Below are 17,026 nucleotides of genomic sequence, written 5' to 3'. Positions count from 1 at the left end.
TGGCTACAGTTGACAGACACAGCCCAGCGTAGATGGATTACTTATTTTCCCACTTTCTCTCGTTGGGAGGATTTGTGCCCTTAATTGAAGTGACCGCAGCAGGGTTGTCATGGTGACATGGGACAAAGACTAAAGTTTGTTGTGAGCGGGGAGGAGGAGAGAGGGGGGGTGGGTGTCTCTTTGCTGGCTGCCTTCTGTGCTCTTGCTTGATTGTCCTATATTTTTCGCTAGTCTTATGAAGTAGCTACTGAATGTGTACAAACATTCCAGAGGAGGAAGTCAATTCCATGTACTGTGAGACTATTTCCTGTGTGTTCTCCTTTAGGCTACTGTGTGAGTCAATGTATTGTGTTGCGATACAAAATAATGTTTTGCTGTTTTGTGGTTCATTCATTGTAAACACACACAAAAAAAATGTATTTCACCTTTTATTTAACCAGGTAGGCTGGGTCGCATTTGCAATTGCGACCTGGCCAAGATAAAGCAAAGCAGTTCGACACATACAACGACACAGTTACACATGGAGTAAAACAAACATATAATCACAGTCAATAATACAGAAGAAAAATAAGTCTATATACAATGTGAGCAAATGAGGTGAGATAAGGCAATAAAATAGGCCATAGTGGCGAGGTAATTATGATATAGCAATTAAACACTGGAGTGATAGAAGTGCAGAAGATGGTAGGTGGATGGGCTATTTACAGATGGGTTATGTACAGGTGCTCTGACAGCTGGTGCTTGAAGTTAGTGAGGGAAATATAAAACTCCAGCGATTTTTGCAGTTTGTTCCAGTCATTGGCAGCAGAGAACTGGGAGGAAAGGCAGCCAAAGGAGGCTTTGGGGGGGACCAGTGAAATATACCTGCTGGAGTGCATGCTGCGGGTGGGTGCTGCTATGGTGACCAGTGAACTGAGATAAGGCGGGGCTTTACCTAGCAAAGACTTGTAGATGACCTGGAGCCAGTGGGTTTGGTGACGAAAATGAAGCGAGGGCCAGCCAACGAGAGCGTACAGGTCGCAGTGGTGGGTAGTATATGGGGCTTTGGTGACAAAATGGATGCCACTGTGATAGACTGCATCCAATTTGCTGAGTAGAGTGTTGGAGGCTATTTTGTAAATTACATCGCCAAAGTCGAGGATCGGTAGGATGGTCAGTTTTACGAGGGTATGTTTGGCATCACTACTCTGGACGGTTCTGACTTAAAATATGTGGACAACTACAAATACCTAGGTGTCTGGTTAGACTGTAAACTCCGCTTCCAGACCCACATTAAGCATCTCCAATCCAAAATGAAATCTAGAATCGGCTTCATATTTCGCAACATGAAGCCGATTCTAGAGGGAGGTCTAGAACTTAGGGAATTATTTGTACCAAATACAATGCTCTTCAGTTTGAGATTTTCAGGACCTGTTTATAACTGGACACCCATTCCAAAACAGACTGCAAATCTTTTAAGGGTTTCAGTGACTTCATTAGCTGTGGTTGATGATGCGTATATGGTTGAATCATCAGCATACATGGTTTGTTTAATGCCAGTGGGAGTTCATTGGTAAAAATAGAAACGAGTAGAGAGCCTAGAACTGCCCTGCGGTACACCCCACTTGACTTATTTTGACATTAGAGAAGAAAATAAATGCCTGAGTTCTATTAGATATATAGCTCTGAATCCACAACATGGCAGAGGTTGAAAAGCCATAACACCCACATTTTATTTCAACAACAGGTTATGGTCAATAATATTAAAGGCTGCACGGAAATCTAACGGTACAGCTCCCACAATATTCTTATTATCAATTTCTTTGTCAGTCATTTGTGTCAGTGTGGTACATGTTGAGTGCCCTTCTCTATAAGCATGCCGAAGGTCTGTTGTTAATTTGTTTACAGAGAAATAGCATATTTGGTCAAACACTATTTTTTACAACCGTTTGCTAGGAGCTGGCAGCAAGCTGATAGGTCTGCTGTTAGGACAAGGAAAGGTCGCTTTGCCACACTTGGGAAGCGGAATTACTTTGGCCACCCTCCAGGCCTGAGGATGAAGCCTTTCCATGAAGCGCAGATTTAAACATATGACAGATAGCAGTGGCTACAGAGTCAGCTACCATCCTAATTAGCTTTTCATCGAAGTTGTCAGTGCCCGGAGGTTTGTCATTATTGATCGATAACAATTTTTCCACCTCTCACACACAAACTTTACAAAATTCACAGTTGCAATGCTTTTCTTTTCATTATTAGTTTTTTTTGTGCATGAATACGATGGCTCACTGTTCATTGTTGGAATTTTCTGCTTAAGTTTGCCCACTTTGCTAATGAAGTAATCATTTAAAATAATGAACATGAAATGGTTTGTGATGAATAAGCCATCTGATTGGATGAAAGATGGAGTTGAATGTCTTTCTGCCCATACTTTTATGTTAAGGTGCTCTAAAGGTCCCCCCACCATTGACCGTAGCTCCATAATGGTTTATTTTTGTTGAGTTTAGTCACATCATTTCAACCAGTCAAATGTGCAGCCAGACTTATTAGCCACTCCTTTTGCCCCATGTCTTTCAACCATAGTTGTTCCATTCCTCGTTAACCCACGGATCCTTAACAGTCAGATTGCATGTTTAATCAATCATTTGAAGAAGCAATTTCATAAATGCATCAAGTGCTGCGTCTGGATGCTCCTCATTAATCAGACCAGACCAACAAATATCATCCACATAAGAATCAAAGCAACATCTTTTGTATGATTTCTTATACACTATTTTAGGCCCAGCGTTGGCTGGCTTTCCTGGATATAACTTTGGCATTCCTGGATATAGCCACTTATAATGTAATCACTGCATCCAATGGGTAAGGATACAGCTTTAGAACAAAGTTCTTCAGTATTACTAAAAATGTGATCAATGCATGTGGTGATCTTGTTCCTGTAGTGTTTGTAAACACCCTGGTACATTGATTAAATCATTTGAACCAGTTTACAGGCACTGTTTACAGTAAGAAGCTTCCTCTTGAGCGGACAACTTGTTGAAAACCAGTCAATATTCAGGTCCCCAAGAAAGTAGACCTCTGTTTACATCACATACAATTTCAAGCATTCCACACATAATTTAGATACTGACTGTTAGCACTTGGTGGCCTATAGCTACACCCCAAAAGAAAAGGCTTTAGATGTGCGAAGTGAACCTCCAACCACAACACTTCAATAACACTTGACATAAGATCTTCTCTAAGCATTACAAGGATATGGCTCTGAATTTATACAGCAACACCTCCCCTTAACCATTTCTGTCTCTTCTATAGATGTTATAGCCTTGTTTTGCTACTGCTGTATCATCAAATGAATTATTGGAGTCTCAGAAATGGCTAATATATGAAGGTTATCTGATGTTAGCAAGTTAAGGATTTAATTAACCCGATTTCTAAGACTACGTATTAATATGGGCTGTTTCAGCCCTTTCCTGGGAACTCATCAGAAAGACATAATACTGAAACGAGCAAACAATCAATAGGTGAGTGTGCTGCGGGGTTGAAGCTGCTAACCAATAGGCTTGGCTCGCTCATCCCTTATAGGCTTCTGGGAGGTTGGACGATGAGCCCGTCACAGCGGATGTAAGTAATGTCCCCACGCGCTCTTCTTCTTTCCTCTTCTGTCACACAACTTCAGGATAGTCCTCATTGAGGAAGATATACATTCCTCTCAAGTTCTTGGCTCTTTCCAGACCAGCTACATTGTCCTTGAACCTCTGGAACTTGACAACTATGGGCCTTGGCCTGTCACCTGGGTTTTCCAGTCCTGTGGGTGCGCTCTGCCTCAATCTTCCTGTGGTCCATCTTCAATTTCTCAGAAATAATTTCCCTCACTTTGTCCTCAGACTCCGTCCAGGTCTCGTGGAGGTTATGAAATTCCGTCCATGTTCCGCCTTGATTGTCCATCATGTTGATTTATCTGTCATTGTTATGGATTCCCACACATAATTGATGTCCACTTTCACTGACTTACAGATTGCTGTCATCTTGCGGTTCTCCTGTTTCAACTCATCGAGCTGATCCTGGGAGAACGGCAAACTGTTATTCAGGTCCTGGACCACTCTGGTCAGGTTGTCTATTCTTTTATTAGTTGAATCCACCAGTAATTTGGACAAAACACTTGATGCTATTTTCTTGTTTTAAAACATCCTTCACCTGTTATAGAAACACCACTGTCCTCAACGGTACTCTCGCCGGCTTTGGTCTTTGTCATGGTAGCTCCTCGCAGTTCCAGACATGGCAGGTAACCGGGAAGATTGAAAACGACAAACAGCAGGGATCGAGACAACCACAAACCCGGGACAATCCGTGGTCCCAGCCGAAATGGCTAATCACGTCGAGCTCTCAAGAAAACCCTGCCAGCTTACATGCAGCTAGCTGCATCACCAAATTGCTCCTCAGACCCGTCTTTGGTCTGAGTACTTATGTAAATTTGATATTACGTTTTTTTTTGTTTTGTCATTATGGGGTATTGTGTGTAGATTGAGGGGAAAATAACTAATACATACATTTTAGAATAAGGCTGTAACGTAACAAAATGTGTAAAAAGTGAAGGGTCTGAATAATATCTCTGTGTGTACACAGTGGCAAGAAAATGTATGTGAACCTGTTGGAATTACTTGATTTCAGCATAAATTGGTTAATCAAATTTGATCTGCTCTGCATCTAAGTCGCAACAATAAACAGTGTGCTTATACTAATAACACAAATCAATGTGTTTTTCTTGTCTTTATTGAATACATAAACATTCACAGGGTAAGTTGAAAAAGTATGTGAACCCACTAGGCTACTGACTTCTCCAAAAGCTAATTGGAGTCAGGAGTCAACTAACTTGGAGTCCAATCAATGAAATGAGTTTGGAGATGTTGCCTTGCACAAGAAGCATTGCCTGATGTGAACCATGTCTCGAACAAACGAGATCTCAGAAGACCTAAAATTAAGAATTGTTGACTTGCATAAAGATGGAAAGGGTAACAAAAGTATCCCTAAAAAGCCTTGATGTTCATCAGTCCACGGTAAGACAAATTGTCTTTTAAATGGAGAAAGTTCAGCACTGTTGATACTCTCCCAAGAAGTGGCTGTCCTGCAAAGATGACTGCAAGAGCACAGTGCAGAATGCTCAATGAGGTGTCAGCTAAAGACTTACAGAAATCTCTGGAACATGCTAACATCTCTGTTGACGAGTCTACGACATGTAAACACTAAACAAGAATTGTGTCCCATGGGCAAAATATTTTGTGGACAGATTAAACTAAAGTTGAGTTGTTTGGAAGGAACAACATCGTGTGGAGAAAAAAAGGCACAGCACACCAACATCAAAACCTCATCCCAACTGTAAAGTATGGTGGAGGGAGCATCATGGTTTGGGGCTGCTTTGCTGCCTCAGGGCCTGGACAGCTTGCTATCATTGACGGAAAAATGAGTTTCCAAGTTAATCAAGACATTTTGCAGGAGAATGTAAGGCTATCTGTCCGCCATTTGAAGCTCAACAGAAGTTGGGTGATGCAACAGGACAACGACCCAAAACACAGAAGTAAATCGACAACAGAATGGCATCAACAGAAGAAAATATGCCTTCTGGAGTGTCCCAGTCAGAGTCCTAACCTCAACCTGTTTTGAGATGCTGTGGCATGACCTCAGGAGAGCAATTCACACCAGGCATTTCAAGAATATTGCTGAACTGAAACAGTTTTGTAAAGGTGAATGGTCCAAAATTACTCCTGACCGTTGTGCAGGTCTGATACGCAACTACAGAAAACGTTTGGTTATTATTGTTGCCAAAAGGAGGGCAAACCAGTTATTAAAGGGTTCACATAGTTTTTCCACCCTGGACTGTGAATGTTTACACAATGTGTTAAATAAAGACATGAAAACATATTGTTTGTGTCTTATTCGTTTTAAGCAGACTGTTTGTCTTGTTGTGACCTAAAATTTTATGACCAATTTATGCAGAAATCCCAGTATTTCCAAAGGGTTCACATACTTCTTCTTGCCACTGTATATGCAGGAAGTTTGCTGTTTTCCCCCAAAGAAATCTTTCCCCGTCCCCCCCAAAATAAATATTTTTATATGGAGGGGGTCATACACCCCTCCATATATACCCCCCCATATACCCCTCGAGAGGCATAGTAAGTAGTGTCAAACTGTGTAGAAATGCATTTTTAAAAGGTTAAAAAAATAAGGACCCCCGTCTACTGTTCTCCCACCCAGTATCACCCTTGATATATCAACACCAAACTGGATGCCATCTCTCAGCCCAAGCAAAACTTGGCAGCTGCCTAGATGACATCAGGTCATGGATGAAAGAGAACTTACTCCAGCTGAACAACTGCAAGATTACGTCAACGCCCTGTTCGTGGGCCTTCCAGTCAAAATCACTGAAGAGGCTGCAACTTCTCCAGAATTGTGCTGCCAGAGTACTAACCAGCAAGTCAGCCCACACCACCCCCACAGAACTCCACTGGCTACCGGTTAACTATAGGATTGACTTTAAATTCCTCCTAGTGTTTAAAGGCTTGAATGGATTGAGTCCTCACCTACATCGGGGACCTAATTCCTATCACTGCTCTAGCCAATCCCTACTGCGTCAAGTCCCCAAGACACGTCTCCCTGGGGGACTGAGCCTTCTGCTCCCTTGCCCCTCACCTATGGAATGCTCTCCCTGACCATCTGAAAGCCACTCCATCATTATGAACTTTTAAAACAGGACTTAAAACCCATTTCTACAGAATGTTGGTATTTTCTAGTCCTAATCTTGGAAGTCCCTTTAGATAGTATTATTGCTGTCTCCTACCTTGATTCTAAATGATGTTTATATTGTATTTCTAATCTCCAGTCAAGCGGTATCAGTTGGGTTGTGCCAAGATAAGTGGTAGTCCTGACTCCTAGATGATTGCAGGGCAGGCAGTTCTGTATTTGAGCGCTGTCTACTTAAGGCAGTGTAAGAGGGAAGGATCCTTTCTCTGTCAGCTCTCTCTCATCGTGACAGGGATGGTTTAATGCTCATTGGCATCTAACAAGCAGGTGCGTCTGGTCAGACGAGGTGGGCGGAGAGGAGAGCAGGCTGGAGAGATTGGAGTTGTCTCACTCTTCAGAGGTCCTCATCAAAGGCTCTTGGCTGGAGAGTGAGAGAGGAGGGGAGGGTAGTCTACACGTCAGCCTGCATGTGAAGGAGAGGGAAGAAGGAGGGGAGGGTAGCCCTGCCTGCCCTCGGGGCAACCTTAGTAAAACACATTGAGTGCTTGGTAGAGCACATAATTTCAAATTGTCACATCCATGTATTTCATGTTTCCAGTCGTGTTGGGAAAGCTGCTCTCTGCTGTGATTGTGCCACTGTGTGAAGGAAAGTTCAATGCTACCAACCCTGTTTTTATCTAGCTACTAGTATCCAACTGTTCTAGCCTATGCAACCCCTTTCTCTGTGTAGCCCCTCTGTCAGTTATTTTGGAACCAACTCTAAACCTTTCTTCTCTTCTTTCTCCAGACCTCCCTGGTTTAATGGGTCCAATCATCGGGATGTCGCCGGATAAGAAAGCGGAAACGCCGGGGATGCAGGGGGAAAGGGTGGGACTTAGGGGTTTGTGTGGGGGGGCGGGGACTCTCCCAGAGGCAGTGTGCGGTGCAGCCAGCCCATTGGCCACCAGTCTGGACCGGGGTTCCGTTGGTTCCGGGGGCTCTGAGGATGAGGAGCTCACCAACCTCAACTGGCTCCATGAGAACCTGCTCCAGAACTTTACGCTAGGGGGGGCCGGCGAGGCCGGGGCCCAACACAGTGCCAGCCCCCTCTTTGACATTGAGGGCAACACCGGAGCCCTTCAGAACCCCCCCTCTTCATCCTCTGCCTCCTTGTCACAGAGGGATTCGTTGAAGTCCAAGCCTCCCTTCTCATTCTCTCTGTTGATCTACATGGCCATAGAGCAGAGCCCCAGTAAGAGCCTGCCAGTGAAGGACATCTATGGTTGGATCGTACAGCACTTCCCTTACTTCTCCTCGGCCCCCACCGGCTGGAAGAACAGCGTCAGACACAACCTGTCACTCAACAAGTGTTTCCGTAAGGTGGAGAGGAGCCTGGGAAAGGTAAGGGAACTTTGAGATGCACGTGCACACACACACACACACTTTGTTTGTTTACCCTGCAAAGAGTTGGCAGTGCCTAGGTTGTGGGTTCGATTCCTGCAAGGATAACCAGTTCTCATCTGACTAGGGGTGGCCGTTAGTAATCCAGTACTCAAACGGATGTCAATGCTTGATCTTTAACCAGAGATTAAAAATACAATTCAAATACTGTAATACCATTTGGTGAAATGTGCTTTGTGACAGCCAGAATGGGCAAATAAAATATCAAAATATTTTTTTTGTCTTGAAGATGACCATTAATTTGCTGGTGTTGTATTTGTATAGTGCATTCGGAAATTATTCAGACCCCTTGACTTTTTACACATTTTGTTACGTTACAGCCTTAGATTAAATCGTTTTTTTTTGCCCTCAATCTACACACAATGCCACATATTGTCAAATAGTTTTTTTCCCCCTGACTATTCTACTGGGGATCCCGAGTGGTGCAGTGGTCTAAGGCACTGCATCTCAGTACAAGAGGCGTCACTACAGGCCTGGTTAGATTCCAGGCTGTATCACATCCGGCCGTGATTGGGAGTCCCATAGGGCAGCGCACAATTGTCCCAGCGTCGTCCTGGTTTGGCCGGGGTATGCCGTCATTGTAAATAAGAATTTGTTCTTAACTGACTTGCCTAGTTAAATAAAGGTTAAATAAAAATACCAGTCCTTGCCACTGAAAAACATCCCCACAGCATAATGCTGCCACCACCATGCTTCACCGTAGGGATGGTGCCAGGTTTCAGATGTGACGCTTGTCATTCAGGCCAAAGCATTCAACCTTGGTTTCATCAGACCAGAGAATCTTGTTTCGCATGGTCTGAGAGTCTTTAGGTTCCCTTTGGCAAACTCCAAGAGGGCTGTCATGTGCCTTACTGAGGAGTGGCTTCCGTCTGGCCACTCAACCATAAAGGCCTGATTGGTGGAGTGCTGCAGAGATGGTTGTCCTTCTGGAAGGTTCTCCCATCTCCACAGAGGACCTCTGGAGCTCTGTCAGAGTGACCATCTGGTTCTTGGTTACCTCCCTGACTAAGGCCCTTCTCCCCGATTGCTTAGCTTGGCCATGTGGCCGGCTCTGGGAAGAGTCTTGGTGGTTCCAAATGTCTTCCATTTAAGAATGATGGAGGCCGCTGTGTTCTTGGGCCTGCAATGGTGCAGACATTTTTTGGTACTCTTCCCCAGATCTGTGCCTCGACACAGTCCTGTCTCGGAGCTCTACGGACAATTCCTTCAACCTCATGGCGTGGTTTTTGCTCTGACATGCACTGTCAACTGTGGGACCATATATAGGCAGGTGTGGGCCTTTCCAAATTATGTCCAATCAATTGAATTTACCACAGGTGGACTCCAATCAAGTTGTAGAAACATCTCAAGGATGATCAATGGAAACAATATGCACCTGAGCTCAATTTTGAGTGTCATAGCAAAGGGTCTGAATGTTTATGTAAGTAAGGTTGTCTGTAGATAAATGCTCACATTTCTTTCCAGTGCGGGCGTTATGTTATACAAATACAGTGCCTTGCGAAAGTATTGTCCCCCATTGGCATTTTTCCTATTTTGTTGCTTTACAACCTGGAATTAAAATATATTTTGGGGGGGGTTTGTGTCATTTGATTTACACAACATGCCTACCACTTTGAGGATGATAAATATTTTTTTATTGTGAAACAAACAAGAAAAAGATGACAAATTGAAAACTTGAGTGTGCATAACTATTCACCCCCCAAGTCAATACTTTGTAGAGCCACATTTTGCAGCAAATACAGCTGCAAGTCTCTTGGGGAATGTCTCTATAAGCTTGGCACATCTTGCCACTGGGGTTTTTGCCCATTCTTCAAGGAAAAACTGCTCTAGCTCCTTCAAGTTGGATGGGTTCCTGCTGGTGTACAGCAATCTTTAAGTCATACCACAGATTCTCAATTGGATTGAGGTCTGGGCTTTGACTAGGCCATTCCAAGACATGTAAATATATCCCCTTAAACCACTCGAGTGTTGCTTTAGCAGTATGCTTAGGGTCATTCTCCTGCTGGAAGGTGGACCTCTGACCAGTTCCCCAGTTCCTGCCAATGAAAAACATCCCCACAGCATGATGTTGCCACCACCCTGCTTCACTGGATAGTATTCTCAGGGTGTTGGTGTTGGGTTTGAGCCAGACATAGCGTTTTCCTTGATGTCCAAAAAGCTCAATTTTAGTCTCATCTGACCAGAGTACCTTCTTCCATATATTTGGGGAGTCTCCCATATGCCTTTTGGGGAACACCAAATGTATTTGCTTATTTATTTATTTAAGCAATGGCTTTTTTTCTGGCCACTCTTCTGTAAAGCCCAGCTCTGTGGAGTGTACGGCTTAAAGTGGTTCTATGGACAGATACTCCCATCTCCGCTGTGGAGCTTTGCAGCTCCTTCAGGGTTATATATTTTGTCTCTTTGTTGCCTCTCTGATTAATGCCCTCCTTGCCTGGTCCGTGAATTTTGGTGGGCGGCCTTCTCTTGGCAGGTTTGTTGTGGTGCCATATTCTTAAAATGTTTAATTAGTGGATTAGAGGTCGACCGATTAATTGGCATGGCCATTTAATTAGGGACGATTTTCATAACAATCGTTCATCTGCCTTTTTGGACGCTGATTATGGCCGATTACATTGCAATCCATGAGGAAACTGCATGGCAGTCTGACCACCTGTTACGTGAGTGCAGCATCAAAAGGAACTTGTGGCTGCAAGGAGCCAAGGTAAGTTGCTAGCTAGCATTAAACTTATCTTATAAAAAAACAATCAATCTTCACATAATCACTAGTTAACTACACATGTTTTTTATATACGTTAACTAGCTTGTTCTGCGTTGAATATAATCAATGCGGTGCCTGTTAATTTATCATAGAATCACAGGCTACTTCAACTTTGCCAAGCGGGTGATGATTTAACAAATGTGCATTTGCAAAAATCACAATTGTTGCAATAATGTACCTAACGATAAACATCAATCCCTTTCTTAAAGTCAATACACAGTATATCTATTTTTTTAACCTGCATATATAGTTAAAAGAAATTCATGTTAGAAGGCAATATTAACTAGGGAAATTGTTACTTCTCTTGCGTTCTGTGCAAGCAGAGTCAGGTTATTTACAGCAGTTTGGGCCGCCTGGCTCTTTGCGATCTGTTGAAAGGCCATTTATCCCTAACGAAGACCATAATTAATTTGCCAGAATTTTACATAACATTGAAGGTTGTGTAATGTATAAAGAGCAATATTTAGACTTAGGGTTGCCACCCCTTCGATAAAATACAGAAAGGTTCCATATTTCACTGAAAGAATAAACATTTTCTTTTCGAAATGATAGTTTCTGGATTTGACCATATTAATGACCAAAGGCTCGTATTTGTGTGTTTATTATAATTAAGTCTATGATTTTATATTTGATAGAGCAGTCTGACTGAGCAGTGGTAGGCAGCAGCATGCTCGTAAGCATTCATTCAAACAGCAGCTCTTAGCAATGCTTGCAGCACAGCGCTGTTTATGACTTCAAGCCTATCAACTCCCGAGATTAGGCTGGCAATACTAAAGTAAATATGAAATACAAATGGTATAGAGCGAAATAGTCCTATAATAACTACAACCTAAAACTTCTTAACTGGGAATATTAAAGACTCGTGTGAAAAGGAACCACCAGCTTTCATATGTTCTGAGCAAGGAACTTAAACGTTAGCTTTTTTACATGGCACATATTGCACTTTTACTTTCTTCTCAAACTGTGTTTTTGCATTATTTAAACCAAATTGAACATGTTTCATTATTTATTTATGTATTATAATAAGTGTACATTCAGTATTGTTGTAATTGTCATTTATTGCAAATATATATATATTTTTTTGGTCCTCCAATAATCGGTATCTGTATTGAAAAATCATAATCGGTCGACCTCCATAATGGATTTAATGGTGCTCCGTGGGATGTTCAAAATTTCTGATATTGTTTTATAACCCAACCCTGATCTGTACTTCTCCACAACTTTGTCCCTGACCTGTTTGGAGAGCTCCTTGGTCTTCATGGTGCCGCTTGCTTGGTGGTGCCCATTGCTTAGTGGTGTTGCAGACTCTGGGGTCTTTCGAACCAAATGTATATATACTGAGATCATGTGACAATAGAATTGCACACAGGTGGACAATATTTAACTAATTATGTGACTTCAGAAGGTAATTGGTTGCACCAGATCTTATTTAGGGGATTCATAGCAAAGGGGGTGATTACATATGCACGCACCACTTTTCCATTTTTTTATTAATTTTTTATTTCACTTCACCAATTTGGACTATTTTGTGTATGTCCATTACATAAAAACCATTTCAATTACAGGTTGTAATGCAACAAAATGTGAAAACGCCAAGGGGGGTGAATACTTTTGCAAAGTACTGTATATACCTTATTAAATTTGTGTACTAAAATAAATCATGTGAGGTACTCGAACTGTCAAAAAACATAAAATGCCAATCTCTAATGCAGTGGGTTTAAAGTTGTCCCTTGTGGCTCAGTTGAGCATGGCTGAGCATGGCTGATTATGGCGCTGGCAACGCCAGGGTTGTGGGTGCAATTCCCACGGGGGGCCAGTACTGTAAGTCACTCTGGATAAGAGGATCTGCTAAATGACAAAAAAATACAAATAAATATTCAAATATTGTTCAAATTAGCTGATGGTATCCTACCTCTGAGATTTTTGGCTGTGTGAAAGTGTCATGAAGAATCATTGGAGCGCTATACTGATATTCTGTAGTGGCAGAGGCAGTAGTGTAACATTGATAATGTGCTCACTGTATTTGCAGCTCTGTGTTTCACAGAGAGCTGCAATCAACAGTACTGTGGCACGGTGCACCAACAGTACTGTGGCACGGTGCACCAACAGTACTGTGGCACGGTGCACCAACAGTACTGTGGCACGGTGCACCAACAGTGCAGGCAGGCTCTCTGGGCTCGGTGCACCAACAGTGCAGGCAGGCTCTCTGGGCACAATATGCAGGTGCTCAGTGTGAGCACACCTGTCTGCTGAACTGAGCGATCAGCACTGGTTTGAGATGATACACTACCTGGTGGTTTGCGTTGCCATGGTGACATTTCCTCCTTCCTGCCTGTGTGCCGGCTGGTAATCTGAGTCAAGGTTACATCCCTCCTCCCTCCCTACTCCTCTCGCTTCCTTCTCCTCTCTTCCTCCTCATCTGGGCTGAAAAAGAACACCAGATATAGATGAGAGAACCGTTTACACACTTTCTCTTACACATATACACACACACAAACAGATGTACAAATGTGAACATATTGTTTTACATCATGGAGATGTGTGTTGTCTCAGTGGTAGTTAATGAACCTGCATATGGGATATATAACATACGTCTTGGCTACAGTAGGGAGGTTCTACAAATGTAAGTCGTATGAAAAGGACTTTCCCAGTGCGTATAAAAAGCTAAACTCAGTCCAACCCTGTAATAAGCCATTTAAGGACGGCATGGAATGTTTATCGCCAGTTTCCCCCCATCATGCAGTTCACCCAGCAGGGCCTGGATTGGTAATCACATGCTCAGGTGACTGCATTATGAGACATTATGGCAGCTAGAGAAACTAAAGCCCTGGTGAGGCTACAGTTAGAGTCAGCCATGCAGGCAAAACAGCTGTCTGCTGCTGCCTATCAAGAGGTCCTGTATGGCTTAGTTTATAGAGCATGGCACTAGCAACGTCAGGATTGTGGGTTTTTATTCCCTGGCCACATATACATAAAATGTATGCATGCATGACTAAGTTGCTTTGAATAAAAGTGTCTGCAAAATGGTATTTATTATTAGTGTTAAGCTTAGTCATGAAAGATTTGCCAGAGTCTTGTGGTACTACATGAATGTATCCACTAAGAAATGCTCAGTTGAAACTTTTAGCTACAGTGTTCTCCAAATGAACACCACCCAGGTCAGTCTTATTGTATTTTGTAATGTAGTGTGTGATGTTTATTTCAGCTGAATGGTAAGGGTTCTCTGTGGTGTGTGGACCCAGAGTACAGGCCCAACCTGATCCAGGCGCTCAAGAAGCAGCACTTCCCTGCAGCACATGCCTTCTGCACACCGCCTGCCTCCCCACCGCCTGCCTCCTCACCGCCTGCCACCTCACCCCATAGACATCTCTTCCTGCAGGGCTGCTCTCTGAAAGGTGAGTCCTACCCCCCAACTTAACTTGCAAGAACACTTTTAGCACTCATCTGTTGTTCTTGTGAGGCACCAGTGTGACAGTGGACAAGGAGTAGCTGCAGTGAAAACCAGCGACCCTTTACCCAACAACTCTTCAAAAAAACAGGTAGGCCTCAACAGGTAAGTTCTCATTTCCAACTGCGCCCTGGCCAAGATCAAGCGAAGCTGTGCGACAAAAATAAACAGTTACACATAATCTCTGCTGATGATCACACCTCAGATTCTCTAGAAATATGATTCATATTAAATTAGATCCAGTTTCAGCTGTCTCGCTGCATGTCATTTCAAATGCACATGGTTGTTGCCTCTGCACATTTTCGTCGTGCAACTTTGGCCGACAAGACATTCAACATAACCATCCTCTCATCTTTAATAATTAGAATCCATAGCGACCAGCGAAGGCCTTTAGGTTACTATAGCGGCCGTGAATAGTCTTGTTTTTCTAACAATATTATCTGTGTGAATATCGCAAAATGTATTGCTAACAACCTGTTGTATTTGCGTGGCTTGACAAGGTGAGTGAAATAAGTCAACGACATATGTTTGTTGCGGTCAATGTTTGGTGCTGTGAAAGTCCTGTCATGTCATTGTAACTTGGTTGGTACAGGTGAGCACATCAGCGGTGAAGCTCGAATGATTGCTCTCTCTTTCGTGGATAGTTGCAGTGTTTAGCTGTATATATTCTGCTAGTTGGTTGTTTTGATGTGATTCATATGGGAACAGCCCAAGCTGCTTGCTATAGCTAGCTAACTAGTTAGTGGTACATTTTGGCAGCGCTCACAAAGCGTCAACCTCAGCTGTCATTTTCACGAGCTAGCCATACAGACAACCAGCTGAAATGAAGGCTAGAGTAATTTGTGTTTATCTATTGGGTTTAGGTTATGGTTTGTTAGGTTGACATTGCCTCATTTTCCTATTATTTGACAGCTTAGCGGTCGTGTTAGGGTAGTGGATGCCAGCGCAGTGGAGCTCATTTGATATACGTTTACATAGCCAGCTAACAAGTTGCATGGTTTGTCCTGTTTTCCTGATGCAATTAATTTGGAAACTAATCAGCTAACATTAGAGAAAGAGATGAATGATCTGAGAGACAAGGCAAGAAGGGCCATCAAAAGGAACATAAGATTCAACATACCAATTGGGATCTGGCTAAAAATACTTGAATCAGTTATAGAACCTATTGACCTTTATGGTTGTGAGGTCTGGGGTCCGCTCACCAACCAAGAATTCACAAAATGGGACAAACACTAAATTGAGACTATGCATGCAGAATTCTGCAAAAGTATCCTCTGTGTACAACGTAAAACACCAAATAATGCATGCAGAGCAGAATTAGGCCGATACCTGCTAATTATCAAAATCCAGAAAAGAGACGTTAAATTCTACAGCCACCTAGAGAGAGAAGTAGTTGTAGAATTTTGATAATTAGCAGGTATCGGCCTAATTCTGCTCCGCATGCATTATTTGGTGTTTTACGTTGCTTTATCTGGAACTCAGTAATCTACCGCAGCATTCTATTGGGGTCTGAAGGGTTAATTGTCATTTTAGTCATTTGTTTTATTTCAAACCATAGAGGCCTCAATGTAGATTATTCTGATCTGAATCCTCTCCTTTTTCCCCCCTACCCTCTTGTTTGGTAACCTTGACTACAGAGGCCCTGCTGATAATTCTCCAATCCTCTCGGTGATTAGAAATCATTTCGAGAACCTGAAGTGTGGTATGGCGAGAGCTAGGAAACCTCCCTCTAGCCCCTCCTTGACTGGCCACACACACACACACTGGCTATTTCACTGACCACCATGCATGTTCTCTCCTCTTGCAGAGTCTGACATAGATGCTGCCACTGCCATGATGCTCTTAAACACCGCCCCTGGCCATCACCATGCCAATCCATGTAAGAGACTCCACCCCACATCATGCCCACACCACTTCTCTCTCTACACCTAACTACTCTCTCTCTTTCTCAATTTAAGGGCTTTATTGGCATGGTTAACATTGTCAAAGCAAGTGAAGTAGATCATGTTTATTGTTTTATTTCACTTTTGTTTATTAACAGTAAACATTACACTCATAGAAGTTCCAAAATAATAAAGACATTTCAAATTTCATTATGTCCATTGTCCTATACAACACCGTGTTGTAACGATGTGCAAATAGGACAAAAGGGAAAATAAATAAGCATAAATATGGGTTGAATTTACAATGGTGTTTGTTCTTCACTGGTTGCCCTTTTTATTGTGGCAACAGGTCACAAATCTTACTGCTGTGATGGCACATTCTGGTATCTCTCTGTCACCCACCTGATTTCACACTTTCATCTTTCTTTATTGCTTTTGCATCCCTCACCCAGCATCTATCCACCCTTGTAACACATATTTACCTTTATTTAACTAGGCAAGTCAGTTAAGAACAAATTCTTATTTTACATGATGGCCCAAGGAACAGTGGGTTAACTGCCTGTTATCCCCTCTCCATTGATTCATATATGCACTCAACAGCACAGTTGAAGTCCCACTCACATATTGTCATTCTAAGCCAGACAAGGTTGCATATATAATTCTCTTCCTGTGAATAACCGGAAGACTTAGAGGGCGAGCACACCATCCACCGCTTCCGAGCATATTACTTGCCAATGTCCAGACAACAAGGTGGACAAAATTAGGGCACGAATTGCCTTCCAG

At 42.8% G+C, this 17,026-nt stretch overlaps 1 protein-coding gene across 1 annotated transcript in view; it reads left to right on the top strand.

Annotated features, from left to right (window-relative positions):
* LOC110503011 (forkhead box protein N2) overlaps positions 1-17,026 on the top strand; it is a 44,152-nt gene that overhangs the window by 21,867 nt on the left and 5,259 nt on the right. The window contains exons 2-4 of the mRNA XM_021581375.3: positions 7,499-8,091; positions 14,118-14,307; positions 16,168-16,239. Of these exons, the coding sequence (XP_021437050.1) occupies positions 7,513-8,091; positions 14,118-14,307; positions 16,168-16,239 (841 nt within the window). The 5' untranslated portion in view covers positions 7,499-7,512. The remainder of the gene's footprint in view (positions 1-7,498; positions 8,092-14,117; positions 14,308-16,167; positions 16,240-17,026) is intronic.

The sequence above is a fragment of the Oncorhynchus mykiss genome, chromosome 23 (assembly GCF_057628025.1).
Source record: "Oncorhynchus mykiss isolate SJ-2025 chromosome 23, ASM5762802v1, whole genome shotgun sequence".
NCBI lineage: Eukaryota > Metazoa > Chordata > Actinopteri > Salmoniformes > Salmonidae > Oncorhynchus > Oncorhynchus mykiss.
This window is presented reverse-complemented; position numbering and strand designations above follow the sequence as displayed.